This window comes from Dipodomys spectabilis, unplaced genomic scaffold, assembly GCF_019054845.1.
Source record: "Dipodomys spectabilis isolate Male_0828 unplaced genomic scaffold, ASM1905484v1 ptg000015l, whole genome shotgun sequence".
Taxonomy (NCBI): Eukaryota; Metazoa; Chordata; class Mammalia; order Rodentia; family Heteromyidae; genus Dipodomys; species Dipodomys spectabilis.
The window spans coordinates 13,331,216-13,346,739 of record NW_024870692.1 but is presented as its reverse complement, the minus strand read 5'-3'; the positions used below and the strand labels follow the sequence as shown (position 1 = coordinate 13,346,739).

Below are 15,524 nucleotides of genomic sequence, written 5' to 3'. Positions count from 1 at the left end.
AATGCTAAAAAGAAATCTGTATCTGAAGAATCATTGTGGTTGAGAACTTGACCTAGGAGACAGAATGCTTGCCTTGCATTCATGAGGCCCTGAGTTCAATTCCTCAGCACCACATAAGAAGAAAAAAAAAAGCTGGAAGTGGCCCTGTATCTCAAGTGGTAGAACGCTAGCCTTGAGCTGAAGAGCTGAGGGACAGCGCCCAGGCCTAGGCAAGCATTCTACCACTGAGCCACCTTCCCAGCACCCCTACTTCCAGTTTTCTATTGGTTTATTGGAGACAAGAGTCTCACAGACTTTCTTGCCCGGGATGGCTTTGAACCATGACCCTCAGATCTCAGCCTCCTGAGTAGCTAGGATTACAGGGGTGAACCACTGGTGCCCGGCTTTAGATAAGATAATCTTAACCAAGGGCTATGTTGAATTTTTTTTTTTTTTTATAAATCTCTACCATTCTATGTAATTTCCCATTTGAAGTGCAGTAACATTTAATGAGATTTAGCATATGCAATCGTAAGGATAAAAACACAAATTGAATTAAGCTGACAATGCTAGGTTGCCAACTAAACTCACTCATTAACAGTCATTATCTTCACTTCAGTTTTACACTACACACACATCACATACATCATTAAAGACTATTAAATGTCATGGAAATCGGGGGTTATTCTCAACTAAGATAAAATTAGCCAATGTCCCAAACATAAATCTATTGAGATCTATTGTTTATGAATTACATTTTAGCAGCTGGTTTTTCCACATAGCAATATTTGAACCAACATGAAATTTTATTCAAGTAATTCTTTCAGAATCAACTGTGTTAATTATTTTGAAAACATCATCCTTTATCACAATGGTTAATTCCAATGACTATGCATTAAGAAAGATTGATCATGAGTCACTCAACAATATTCATTATGGCAGAAAAGTAAGTTTTTCTAATTATGAGCACACAGTTTGCTTACATATGAATTGTAAGATTGTCATTTTAATTAAAACCATTTAAAATGTCTTATAGAAAATGAAGCATTCTGTAGTTACTATGGCAATTTAAAATATATTTTATCTTAGTTCTATTTTTTGCTTTGCATTCAATCTGTGTGGTGTGTATTTGTTTTTTGTGGAACAAGGTAGAACTGCAGAAGGATTAAAAATAAATAAGGTGTTCAAAGATTTTATCTGTGAAGATTCAATTTATGTAATATTTAAGATTCAGGAAAATATTGAATATTTTATAAGTAATATGTCATATTCAATGAAAACTAATTCAGTATCCCATAAAAACAATCATATTAATGGATTCTCTATAAAGCAATCATTTCATTTTATGTAACATGCCAAATATATCTATAAAATATGAAGGTAGCTAATGAAATGGAAACTAACAATGAAATTCAAAGTAGCATCATTGCATGATATGTTCAAGGACAACTAATGGTTGTATTTGTATCATATTACAGTGTTAATGAGTAAAATGAGTATGTAGATACCAATACACATCATGTTTATTAATACATCAACCCTTATAAAAGATGATCTGGATTCTCTCTAACATGCTGCAGAAAAAGCCTAATAGTAACAACACAAGTAAATATGGATGAGATGGTGTCTATCCCATTGAGGAAAGGAAGCAACTTCATGCAACAGTTAAACGAACTTTCAGAGCAAAACTCTGCTAGAAAACATAAATCCTTAAAGTAAACAGCACAGGGAAGCTCTCTGAGGTCATACCTGTGCCATGGGAACTTTCTTCCCATTTTAAAACAGGACATTTCTTTTTTTTTGGGGTGGGGGGTGGAGTCCGGTCGTGGGGCCTGAACTCTGGGCCTGGAGGCTGTCCCTCAGCTCTTCAGCTCAAGGCTAGCCCTCTACCACTTGAGTCACAGCGCCACTTCCGGCTTTTTTCTTTTTGCTTAGGTGGTGCTGAGGAATCGAACCCAGGGCCTCAGGCATGCAAGGCAAGCGCTCTACCACTGAGCCACCTTCCCAGCCCCTTTCTTCCCATTTTAAAAGCATTCATTTGTCTTCTTCCTTTTTAAACGAGACATAAAGCTAAGAGTACTTGATCAAACATTGTTCAAATCTTTCTAGAGTCTTCCAAAGTGGAGAGCATTAAATATTGTGACCATTCCTTCATAATACTTATGCTTACCTAAAATAGCAGATTATTCACTTTATAAAGTCTCTCACTTGAAATAAGGAAAACAAATCTGTTATTAAGCAAGCAGTGTACATGGATTTTCACAGCCAGAATATTCAAATACTGCCAATATATTCTGGGTTGTGATAATGTTAAGTAATGTAGACAGAGCTCCTCATTATTTCTTCTCTTTGCTTTGAAAATGATAATTACTTGTTGAGGTTTAAAAATCAAATTTAAAGGAAATTTGAGGATCTTAATATGGATGGAAACCAATGACTTTGTCTTAAATGATGGAAAACACTTTATAAATCAAGATGGGCTCTCCTCATATGTAACCAAGAAACAAAGAAGAATATAATTACATGATTCTTAAGTATGTCTTTCTTTTTCCTTTCCCAAGACTATTCAGTTTGTAGTTCAGTGGCAGGGAATTTGCCTGGCATGGGGAAGGGTCTGGGTTGGATCCTCAGCACTGAAAAAAACAAATTACTTGTATGATAGTCAAGTTACTTATTAAGCTAATGGAGAAACTGTTATGAGGGAGGTACTATTGTAATTAGATATAATAATAATAGTGCTATCTCTACAAAAGCAGTCTCTGTAAGAGGACATAGGGAGTGGACTTTCTGGGACTTCTGCTTGCCCTTATGGTTCTGGGAGTGGTACCTTTGCTAGGCAGCCTTTTCAGGAACACAGCGATGCATGAACATCAAAACAGGACAGCTGGGGCTAAACAATGGAATATTTGAGACATCTGTATCAAAACCCAATATTTATCTTATGACTAATTTCATGATTCCTTTCTGTCTAAATGCATTATATATGTGTGTACATATATATGTATATATATATAATTTTTTAAGACAAAAAAATATCCCAGCTCAACTTTCATAGACTGGCCACATTCTATGAAACTCCCTCTGCTGTGTTGCTTGTGTTTTACTGGAACAGCACAAAGGGCTTAATCTATACAGTCTGGAAGTAGGAAGGACAGGAGAAAGGACACTAAAATATTGAAATTGTCATTCTAATAAACCCATTGCCAATCCTACGTAAGAATTACAGACCTACACACTGCACAGCAATGGCTCAATATAGATAAACTTCTGTATGTACTCACACTACATGAGTTCATCTTTTTGGTCCATTTATGGTTTAATGACAACTGTTTTTATTTTTTCACAAAGAAAAGCATAAAGCTACTACAAAAGAATAAGAATGAAACGCATTCTTTCCTTTTCCTTGGTAAAGTCACAGTTTTCTAATACTCTGAATGAAAAAAAGAAGGGTATTGGAAAAGAACCACATATGACTTCCTTTAAGTTCAAGAAGAGAAGCATGTTGTGCTTGTGAGTACATATTCAGGCAGAAACTCACTGCCAGGTAAGCCCATCCCCTGGCTTTGTGCAATCCAATGAGTAGACCAGAGCCAATAAGTTGTCTCAATCATTCCCTGGGCCACTGTGGGTTGGTCACACATTCATGACCAGCCTCAAATTTAAATTTTGTACATTATCTCTACATGAAAGTATATCCATACATACTGACAGAATTAAAAGACAATAAAGTCTCTTATAAACATACATTAGGGTCACAAGAAGAGATCATACCATACTCCTGAGAAAAAGAGAAAACTGTTTCTTCTTTTTTGTTTTTTGTTCTCTTTTGTGTTTTGCTGTGATGAGAATCAAACGTAGGGTCATAACATGCTAGACTAACACTAGCTTGCATCCCTGGCCACCAAATAACCATCTCTATTTACCCTGTCATAGAAAGCACAATTGGTATATAGGCATAAATACTGATTTTAAAGATAAAAACTGCAAATTTGCTATATTCTTGTCTTATTTTAGCTTTTACTTCAGTAATTAACATCAGAAAATTCAATTAATAATGTGACCCTCTATGTGATAGCAGATATCCTGTTGTATAAGGGCTGAACTGTGATTGCCATGGTTATATCCAGGGGTAGAGTATGATGGGGCAACATGTCTTGTAGTAACTGTGTCTAGTGAGCAATTATTACTTAGTTATTCAGTATTTGTCCCATAGAAACAAACAGGTATTTTAACCCATTGTAAAACATGTGACAAAAAGGTTTTCCTTGGCAAATGGATTTGGTAAATAATCTACTAACATATTTTATAGACAAGTTAAAATATAGGAAAATGAATTAGGGAAAAGAAACAAGTGTTTTCAATGATATGAAATCCTTGGTAAAGGCAAAAGAATAGTTTTCAATTCTGGGGAGAAGGGAGAAGACCACATTTCTTTCTTCCCTAGGTTTCTATTTTTAATGCACATGGCCTATCTGGAGAACATGTTCAAGTAAATGACCAAAGTGAATAGCACACAAAAGCAAGGTAGACAGATACCCTCCCCTAAAGATCTCTCAGGATCTAAGCCAGTAATGAAGACTTCAGAAATTCCAAGCAATCCCACACAACAGCTTCATGCATATTTAGAAGCCTGATGCATCCATAATATAAAGTGAGGGCTGACATATCATCCTACTGCAGCTATAATAAAACCACTTGTTCTAAGTTACGAAAATACAATTCACACATACCTGCATTAGCACCCTCCCCACACTAAGGATTACTTCAGAAAAATAACAAGTTATAGGACTTGAGAAGTATGCAGAAAAGGACTGTGGTTTACATAAGACATCATACGGAGCTAATTTTTTAAAGGCTCTAAATCTCAGACAAATAAGCAATAGTTTTACTAAATGACTACACAAGCAAATGTAAATAATTTCCATAATATTTCATCATTCAGAGAAGAAAGTGTAGAAGTTTAAATGAACAAACATAAGTCCTTTATGAAAATAATCTACTTAAAGTAGCAAAGATTCACTTCACTTCATTAACTATGTAAAAGAAAAATTACTACAGCTCCGTGAAATTTTGAAAAATCAGTGTTTTTAGCTATGGGGGGAGTTTGTAGGTAGAGAGCTTATCTATACAAAAATGCATAAGTTGAAACAGGTTTAAGTCATCTGACCAATGTATATGATACATAATGGTATATGTTAACAAACCATTTTATCTTCATAGAGATAGATAAGTGCTGCCTCAAAACTTAGAAATGAAATGCATTTCCTCAATTGGAAAGAAAATAAATCTACTCCAAAGATTCTTTAAGAAAAAATACATATATAATTAAAACACTTTACAGCAACAGTACTTAACTTGTTAATAATGTTAATAACTTTTTATGAACATGTAAGTATGTTAGTATGTTAACTTTTCACATTTTCTTTGATTTAGCTGATGGAAAATGAACAGCACTTCAGTTCCCTAATGCCTTGAAAAAATTAATTTGTTCATGATATCCACTTAAAACTAAGGTCCATCAAATTCATTCCATATTTTCAATAGCAACTCAAATATATAACTGAACACTTGACATAGCCAACAGCAACACCTTTTATCAACCACGTTTCTTTCTTATTGATATAATTAAAGAAAACAAAGGGTTTATGACTACAAAAACACCTTAGTTAAAATCCTCTATTTGCCACAAAATATGTATGTCTTAATTTATGCAAGAGAAAGAAATTTTATTCCACTTTTGTATAAATTCTGGCAGAAAATAAATGCTTTTAAAAGGCAAACAGAAACAAAATCAGACAAATCAAAAAATGAGAAGTTTTATAATTATCTTCTGGTTTTTTACATTATATTGCAGATTATTGGTTAGAACCTTAATTTCTCATCAAAAGTTTTTGATGGACTATTACATTCCATTACTATTAAAAACTTATAAGAGGGAAGATATTCGAAAAAACCTGTAAGTAAGAGTGCATGCAATGACACACTCTCCATTCTCCATCCCATTCTCCATTTCATCTCTCATGTTCAAAACATAGCTACTAGTCTCTTACAGCTAAAGATGACTCATCATTCATATTGTAATATAGAACTAAACATAAGAAATAATGTGAATTTGCACTAACCTTTAAAGTCCTAGATAAAATTACATAAACAACATTAGGTAGGTGAATCGCATACTGAAATATATGACAAAAATTTGATTCTGAGATTTAGTTATATACATGTACAATGAAAAATAAAAATTTATCTTTAAGCAAACTCTGTAAGAAGTCTGAGATAATGGCAATACCTTACTAACTTAAAAAAAAACTATAAACTATCATCAGATATAGCACTGTTAGAGTAAAGCCCAAAACAAGAAGTCAATGGCCGTACATCCTGTAGCCTGACTCATTAAAGAATGATTAAGCTTTGTAAGATAGCTCCTCACTTTGGCATGTGACCCTCATCCTTCTGAGCTACACAGGGCCATATTATGCTCTCCTTTCCTGAACCTCTATAGAACCAAGCAAAGAGACACCTCTGTTTTCAATGATACCATCTTCCCTTTGTCCAAGATGGAGTCTGAATCCTGGTCTTCTGCAAAACTGTGCCTAATGGGTCTGAGTTAGAGCTTTCTCCTTAAGTACTAAGTCACCATCACTATATGGAGCCATGGAAAACAAAATCCTTTCTATACCCTGTTTTTCAGGCCTGTTACTAGAAATAATAGTATTCAGGAAAGCATAACACCATTTTATGACATCACACAGAAAGAATGACTATATCCTACTAGGTAAAGACATTAGGCAGGGTTTCTCATGGGGTAGCTGTGTTTTGTTCTTTTTCACCAAAAATATGAAGAAAATGACCCTCCTGTAGAACTGGGGCATCCCCTTTTCTGCCTATGTGTAGACACCCAGTGCCATGTTTTCATACCTTTGCAGCCACTGATGAGTTAGGTTTCTCCAGCAAGTCCCAAAGTTTCTTCCTTTTCTCAGGGCAGCAGGTGTTATCAAACTCTTCTCCCTCACGCTCACGCATGGTCTCTGCCTCTCTCCTCAGCTCTTCATTCATCTGTTCTTTCTTCTGATGATATCTGGCTTGACAACAGGACTCTAAGTAGATCTCATCAATCCCCCAGTAATCGAGCTCTTGGCCAAAGGAGAGGGCACACATTTCTTCCATCATGTGTAGCTTCCCTGTCCGGTAGAAATTTAAAATAGACGTGAAGGCTCCAGGATGTCGGTCAAAGAAATATTCGTTCTCATTTAGATTATAGTCATCGCACACCTCCAAGAGGCTCTCGTGTGTGTTGCAGTCTCGGAGCTTGCCCAAGCGGGTCCTGGGCAGCCTGTCCAGCGTTCTCCACAGGACTTCGTGGTTGAGGCCTCCCACGTTGATCTTAACTCTCCGGGAGCACGATTTGCTCCTGATAATGTCCACAGGTTCTGGAGGAAGAGAAAGCGTTGATCTTGATGTCTTCCTGTTCAAGTTAGGGGGAGCCTTTTCTGCCATTTTGAGCTGGACAAAGCCTCAAAGCCAGGGCTCTTAAAAAAATGAGGTCAGCTGAAGCAATATTCCTCTGGGGCAGGCATCCCCACTGACAGCTGGAAGAAAGCAATAGCCATTGGTTACTTACATTTTCCTGGAGTACTTCCTTTTTCACAGGACAATCCTATTGTTATCATCCAGAGATAGGGTACTAATTGCTGACTCCTTTTTTGGAAACGTAAGTTTTTGCTTTAGGATATAAAAAATGATAGAACAACACAATGTACAGCACAGAAGAGGCGTGCATATCTCTAGAGGTTGACAACACCCAAGTCTGTCACCAAAGAGCACTTTCTCAAAGCTGTACACTAAACTATCCATGCCATAATGGAGACTATCTAAATCAGCCATGTTTCTAACCTGGCCAGTTAGTTCCTGCTCATTCTCTGACCTTCCTCAACCCCATTAAGAAATCATGATCTATATCCATCTATATCCATCCACTTTTCCATAAGCATTGAGAGGTTACAAATTATTCCCCCAAACAATCCTTCCATTAACATTATCCAGTCCCCAACACCAAAATCTGGTTCAAATCCTTACCATCTCTTGCCCCGCTACAACATCCTTTTAGACTGGTTTCCAAATTCTGGTTTTTACCACGGAACCACTTTCCATAGCTCTGGAAATGGTCTACTATGGTTTAAATTTGTCTTTGACTCTCAAATGCTTTAAACCCCATGAAGGCTCATTGTTACTAGAAATGTAAAGTCCTATCAACCCTGTAAAGATAGTCAACTGGCCTACAACTACATCCTCACTATTATCTCTGCCTCATCTCTATGTTATAGTCCCTTCTTAAATACAGAGGATGCACTGGCCATCAGTGCTAGTTTCTCTAAAACCTGAAAGTAGTAAATATTGAATCCCCTCTCTATCCTATACATGTTCTTTCCTATACATGCATCATTGGGACACAGTTTAAATTAAGCACAGTAAGAAACTATCAACAGTAGTAATAAGATAATTATACTAGTATCATCAATTAAAAGTTATTTAATTATGAATTGTTTGTTTCTGGAACTCTCCATATAATATTTTTGGACTCTGATTGACTAAAACCACAGGAAAAGAATAAGGAGATAAAAATGAGAGATCTGTATCCAACACACCAGTGTTTCTAGTGCCTGTTCTGCCCCTGCTGTGTCCAGGAAGGGCCCCTACCTTTATTTTTCTGTTTTTCTAAATATATTTTTTATTGTAAAGATACTGTGCAGAGGGGTTACAGTTACTATTGTTCTGTGTTGATGAACTGCTTATTCCTTTTCATGACTCAGATCAGACATCATCTCCTCCAGAAAGTCCATTACCTACCCCCTGTAGAATCATGAAACTTTCTGTAAACATCTCTTCTGCTTCACCCCACCACTACAAAGTAGTAGTATACATCCCATAGTATGCAGGAACTTTGGAGAACAAGGACAATCTTTCCCTTTTATTTTCCCCATCATCAAGCCCAATGCTTCTACACTAAAAAAGTTTCATATATGTAAAGATTAACAATCAGCCCTCACAATAGGGTTGTATTTGAGCAGAAAATGCATAAATGGAGTTATTGAATCACGGCCTTAAATGCACCTATGTTTACATTCTATGCCCATACAGCATATGCCAGTGTGTGGTCTTCTTTTGCTTCACAGTACTAACTCTTCAAAATGAAACTGCTCTGGTACCATCTCTTATTTTGTTATTCTGATCTGCAGCAGCAAGAATCCTCATGGTCACCTCCCTTTAAATGCTTTTTAAGAAAACCAAGTTGCTGAAAGAAATTCATCTCAAACCACACCTTTAGTATAAAACACCATGCTTCACAAGTCAAAGTGAAGAACTTTTAGATTTAAGAAGTCCTTATAATTAGAACTCTTCTGGGATGCACTGTAATTTTTGCATGTCAAGTTTTTCCATCCTATAACTTAAGTATCCTTTCAAGTGAATATGTGAGGCTTATAAAAAAGGAGAACCATATATGAAGTATTTTATGCACCACCAGTAAATACATTTGAATTGGGAGCTTTTCAACTACATATAGATAAAGGAATATTTTGAGCACATATGCCCATGCTTTCTTTGAAGATGACAAAAGTATGCCTATTCATTAAAACACTAAGAGGAACTATGCTGCGTAAATAACTTAAACTCTCTGGCATTCATTTCCTCAGTCTACAAAATAAGAATAACAGTATCTGCTTCATAGGTAGAGTGACGGAGTGGGGTGGTCTATACAAGATATGCAATATATGGAGATGCATCTATATAAAATATGAATATTCATATATTTTTCTGGAAGTTGATTGTGACCAGTGAAATAAAATGAAAGATAAAATTAATTAAATATATTCTAGTACATGCTCTGTTTTCTGGACAGGAGAAATAAGTCTAACTTTTCTCTAGGAAGAATAATAGTCATAAATAACAGGTACTCCATATGACCTATAAATAGTTTTTAAATTGGGACACAGTATCAAAATCAGGCAAAAACACTGAGCACTATGGGTTCACACCTGTACTCCTAGCGATTCAGGAGTTTGAGGTCAGGAGAATAGTGGTTTGAAACCAATCTCAGCAAAAAGTTCATCAGGCACTATCTCAGCAGGAAAATTGGGGCGCAGTGGGATTTATCTGTCATCCTATCTACAGTAGGAAGTATAAATAAGAGAATTGGGACCCAGTATAGTCTATGCCCAAAGTGAGACTGTCTTTCAAAAATAATCAGAGGCTGCCTTGTAAGCATGAAAAATCCTGAGTTCAAAACTAGTACTGTCAAAAAAAAATCAGGCAAACAGAAGAAAACCAGATCGGAGTTGGGGACAATGTCCAGTACACTTAAATCACTCAAGGAACTTATGTTTTGTTTTTGTTTTTTAGACTGTTATGCACTCTACTGGTGTGAAGAAGATAAACTCTTTTCAACTGATCATTATATCAAGTACAAGGTTTTCTAGAAAGGATACTAACGCCAATGTGATAACATGATACAAATATATGATGTGTCTAGTCAAGTACACAATGTGACTTGCTGTCTTAAAAATGTTATCATCAAAAGCCAATGGTATTTCAGAGTCATCATTTAGTGTTTGTTTTAAGTAATTTCAGACTAATGGGTGGATACTAAATTTTCATCTTTGTAAGATGTCTCAAGTGGAAACTGAAGAGAGGTCATTAAACTTAAATTTCAAAATGTCTTCTTCACTGATCAAGAACTTTCTATTTTAAGAAATCTAGTGTTGATTACAAATCCCACAATAAAAGACAGACTGCAATTCAATGCCCTTCCTTCAAAACAAGGTTAGAGAAAGAAACCCATAGTGAGAGAATAGCCCGTTGATTTGATTTTCTTCAGATCTATGGCTGATCCACTCTGTTATTACTATGGTTAAATATGTTTTGTTCTCCTTTGGCCAGATGTTCACATGGCACATGGAAAAGACTCCAGGCTCAAAGGTATAAATTCTCAAGCCTCAGAATAAGCATAAGTCAACAAATCAGGTAAACTGTAGAGCACATGCCCCAAACAGTACCTTTGAAATCCACAGATCCTCTATATCTGCTAGCTGTTAATCCCCCTTAATTCTCTTCCTCTGTGGCTTTCTCACACTTTCCCTTGTTTCTGAAATTGCTCAACATCCTGTATCTTTTTTTTCTTTTTCTTTTTTTTTTGGGGGGGGGGGGTCCAGTTGTGGGGCCTGAACTCTGGGCCTGAGTGCTGTCCCTCAGCTCTTCATCTCAAGGCTAGCACTCTACCAGTTGAGCCACAGCGCCACTTCTGGCTTTTTTCTTTTTGCTTATGTGGTGCTGAGGAATCGAACCCAGGGCCTCAGGCATGCAAGACAAGCGCTCTACCACTGAGCCAACTTCCCAGCCCCTGTATCTTTTTTTTTTCTATCCCATTCCTCTTTTTCTAGACCTTCCCACCCTCACAGTCCACTAGCCAACTACAAATATTAAAGAATATATTTTCATGTTTCCTAAGTTTCATATGTAAGTTACCTTAATTTAAAAAATAAAGCTTCTGAGCCAAAAATATTGAGTCTTCTTCCAGAAAAAGAACAAAATCTAAAGCCAGTCTACTTCTATTTTCTTTTGACAGGTTCTCACCACGCTTCCAAGGCTAGTCTGGAACTTCTGGGCTCAAGCAATCCTCCTACAACAGGCTCTGAAGTAGCTGAGACTTCAGGAATTCTCACGATGGGAGATGGTATGAGGCTCATGATGTCAGTGCACAGGTAGACTGGCCTACTTCCTCCTAACCTTGCTGACTGGAGTTTAGTTGGTTGACCCATTAAACAATATTTCTATGGAATAACTCTGACATTTGGTTATTTATTCCTTCCAGGTGGTTCTATAGTCTTTAACATTCCTGTCTTCTTCAATCACCAACTTTATACTTTAGATTAAAATTAATTTACTGGCCTTACAGCCAATATAAAAAACATTTTATATCTGTTTTCTTAAGAAAATGTAGCTTTCATATTGTACTTTAAGAGCCCTTTACTTTTTATCATTGAGAACACCATAAAAGTTTCTATTTAGTGTTGATTTTCTATAATGTTTCACATTCAATCTCTGTCCTTTCCTAGCATATTAATTTCACTTCTAGCAATGAATCTGTCCTTTTCTTCTGGGTTAGGTATTATGTCTTACCACTCCAGAGTGTTTGCAAATTTATGTTTTTAATTTTAATAATGAAAGTGAATACAATGCTACCTTTCCTCACATATAATTTTACATTTGAAATTGTGCCTATCATAATAATTTTACCCATAAGAATTAATCATGTAATTCAACTTGGTGTGTTTCAGATATAATATAAAATGTAATCATTCAGTGTTTAAACTCTATAGATGTTATGTATGTGTGTGCATATGTGTGTTATACACTCATACACATATAGTTTATTACAAGCTGAACACACATTTAAACAAAGTCTCAGTGCCCATTTTCTTTTGGTAATTGGTTGATTTATTTCACCCCATTGGATCAATTGAAAGTCAAGCTAGCAACAAATAAGTTGGCCAGTGCAAATGTATTAAACAATCTTTCATTAGTCTGTTAGAGAAAAAAGCAACTCTTTAAGCAATAAACAACAACAAACATTTGAGTTTTGCACAGCTGCACCCTGCTCCAAACAGCAGTGAAATTATATTGCCACCCATTTAGGGCCAAAGCTGACAAAACACAACTTTCTGATCATGGCATTATAATTACAGCTTGGAGCTCTAGAGAGTTTCTTGTTGCTGTTGTTTTGTTTTTTGTTTTTTTTTTTTTAATTTTTACTTTTACAGTAGTCTGAAAAGTACTAGAATTATGTCATACAGTTGACACTTTCTTAGTATAGCTAGGCAGAGTAAGTTACATTTGCGATCTTGTGAAGACAAAAAGCAAGCTTTTCTAAAGGTCTAAGTGACAGTTAATGTGTTCTGAGTGGTATTTCTAGTACACTGAGCAGGCATATGCAAACAATTGACTCTGAGACATTTAAATCTACACCATACCGTGTATATTTCCACAGCATTTCTTACATGTTCATGTATGATATTAAATCGTGTATTTTTTAGCAGCAATTTCTGTTTCAGACAGCTACAAAAATTACTGCAGTAGATAGCTGGTGAAAAAAAAAAGCATAACTATGAAACGACAATGTGACCAATTTAACAGTTTTCATTACCTGCTGAAATTCTTAAGATCTCACCCCAAAATGAAAAAAATAATAAAATAATAAGTCAAAAACAGATCAAACATATTATGTAGATATAATCTTCTAAGGAAAGGTCCTATAAAGTTTCAGCTATTCTAAGAAAATGAGCAAGCTTGGATTGTTTCAGAACTTGGAAGTATTAATCAATTTCATACTCTCTACAATTTTTCAATATGTCAAACTCCAGTAATAACTGAAATGCTGCCCTTGTCCTCAGAAAAGTAAAAGGTGGCATTTCTTTGCTGCAATCATTGGCTGTTAATGTCAATATAGTCCTCAATTTTAGCACAACTATTTGCTCCTTGGTTTAAAAAAAAATCCAAGACTTTTATCCTTGATATAACCAATGCTTTTTTTAGATACACTCAAAGGAAATCCTAAAAGCTTTGCTTTCAGTGGTCAAAGGAAGCATTGTGCTGCAGCAAGAAGTAGAGAGGCAGGTAATAAGTAGAAATGTATAATATGAGTAACTTTCAATATCACAGATGTCTCTGAATTTATAAATAAACCATTTTTATTTAGACACAATTTTCCTCACCAAAATATAGAATTAAAAAATCAGATCATATAGATGATAGGAATATACAATTATAATATAAGTTCATTATAATAACAATAAACATCTGGATTTGCTTATAATTATGGCTGACAAAAATATTCAACTCTGAAAATATAATACTTGCTATAGAAGCATTGTGAACCTTTTGTAAATATCAGATACAGTTGTGGCAGGAAATTTTCAGTCTGCTTCAAAACATACACATATTGAAAGCTTGACTTTTATATGAGCACCCTGCCGTTCTACTAGTGGACTTTCTATTCTGACAATGAATGTGCCCTTTACATTGGGGCTGACGGTGTGTTCTTCTAAATGTCTTCTTTTGTAAGGTCTTCCCAGACTCACAATAGAATTAAGGGAGTAAAGATGAAAGGTGATGAAAAAAATAGCAAAGGCAACTAATAAAAGAATTCTTGCTACCACTGAAAGGAACGGCAATCAATAGGATACCTTGTAATCTCACAAACAAACCAACTAACAAAACAATTCTCAGCCTTTAGTCTCTGTCTGGTGTTCTATGTGGATGGCATAATCTGTCAATTTTGGTAACTGACAAAGTTCATATTCTACTTGTATGTGTTATATAGACAGATTTAGCTGCAATAAAATCAGACTTACTAATTCTTACAAAATTTGAGTAGAATATTAACATTTTGTTAGGCTTCATCAGGCTTTAGATCATTTTTAATAATGATTCATTTGGAATGTTCAGAAGTAAGAGTCTTACACAAGACATGTTTCTCAGTTGGGAGCTGTATAGTAAATATATACTTTCAAATTATATTCCTTTCCTTATGTCTACATAGCCCACCACATGATAAATAGCATGGCTGTCTTAAAAGCTCCAATATTAAGAATTAGTCTCTGTGATTTAAATATTACAACGTACTTTATTCTCCTACATCTTCTTGAGACAAAAATCATAGAAGGAGGCATAGGGAGCTTGGATCTGATCTGGTCCCATTTCATTATTTTTACAAATTTTAAAACTGAGTGAGTTCCAATTTTGAGGTCACCTGACTTAGCTGTCATCATTTGGTTTTTGCTCAACTTTAAAGAGAACCCAGAGACCTGCAAATATTGAAAGAAGTCCTTTTGCATCCTATCCTATCACACTAACCACTGCCTTTCACCTTCTAATCAAAGTTTTAAGGAGTATTTGTCTATCTCTGAATCAAACTATTGATTACAAAAAGTTATGGTGTTTCTCTGCTTCAGATTCTTCATATTAAGGAAAGACAACAGCCACAGTCAGGAAACCTGATTGTGATCTAGCAAAGAGAGACGCACCTCATGAAATCTTTCCTTACTTCTGCTTCACCAACTCTAGTCTTTATGCTAACAGTCTCCTGTGGCTTCTGCATACAGCAAGCCTATATACCAGATCAGGACTGTATCTTATGCAAGGTGTTCCCATAGCTTCTTAGGTCTCAGGATAAAGACACAATGCGATACAAAGACTGCTGGATCTCAACTCTTTCACTGTGCTTTTGTCATATACCTTGCTAGACTCCCCTCCTTATTTTCTCTTTCAGTTCTAGAAGCTCCTTCTATTTTATTTTAGCATGCAACTCTTTGCCATATTTTGCACATCTTTTTTTTCTCCCATCTGCACCTTGAGGTACCAACTCAAGGATCATTGCCTATATCACCAAAATACCAACTCTTAGCTCCTTCTGAAGCTAAGACAACAATCTTTTGTCTAAACAAAAATCCTCCTATTCTTGGAAAAAATTATATTAAGTGAAGTAAGCCAGG

General features: G+C 35.6%; 1 protein-coding gene across 1 annotated transcript in view; it reads right to left on the bottom strand.

Annotated features, from left to right (window-relative positions):
* Positions 1-7,476, bottom strand: part of Kcnb2 (potassium voltage-gated channel subfamily B member 2) — a 389,375-nt gene extending 381,899 nt beyond the window's left edge. Inside the window, exon 1 of the mRNA XM_042666594.1 lies at positions 6,898-7,476. Coding sequence (XP_042522528.1) covers positions 6,898-7,476 — 579 coding nt within the window. The remainder of the gene's footprint in view (positions 1-6,897) is intronic.
* Positions 7,477-15,524: the final 8,048 nt, after the last annotated feature.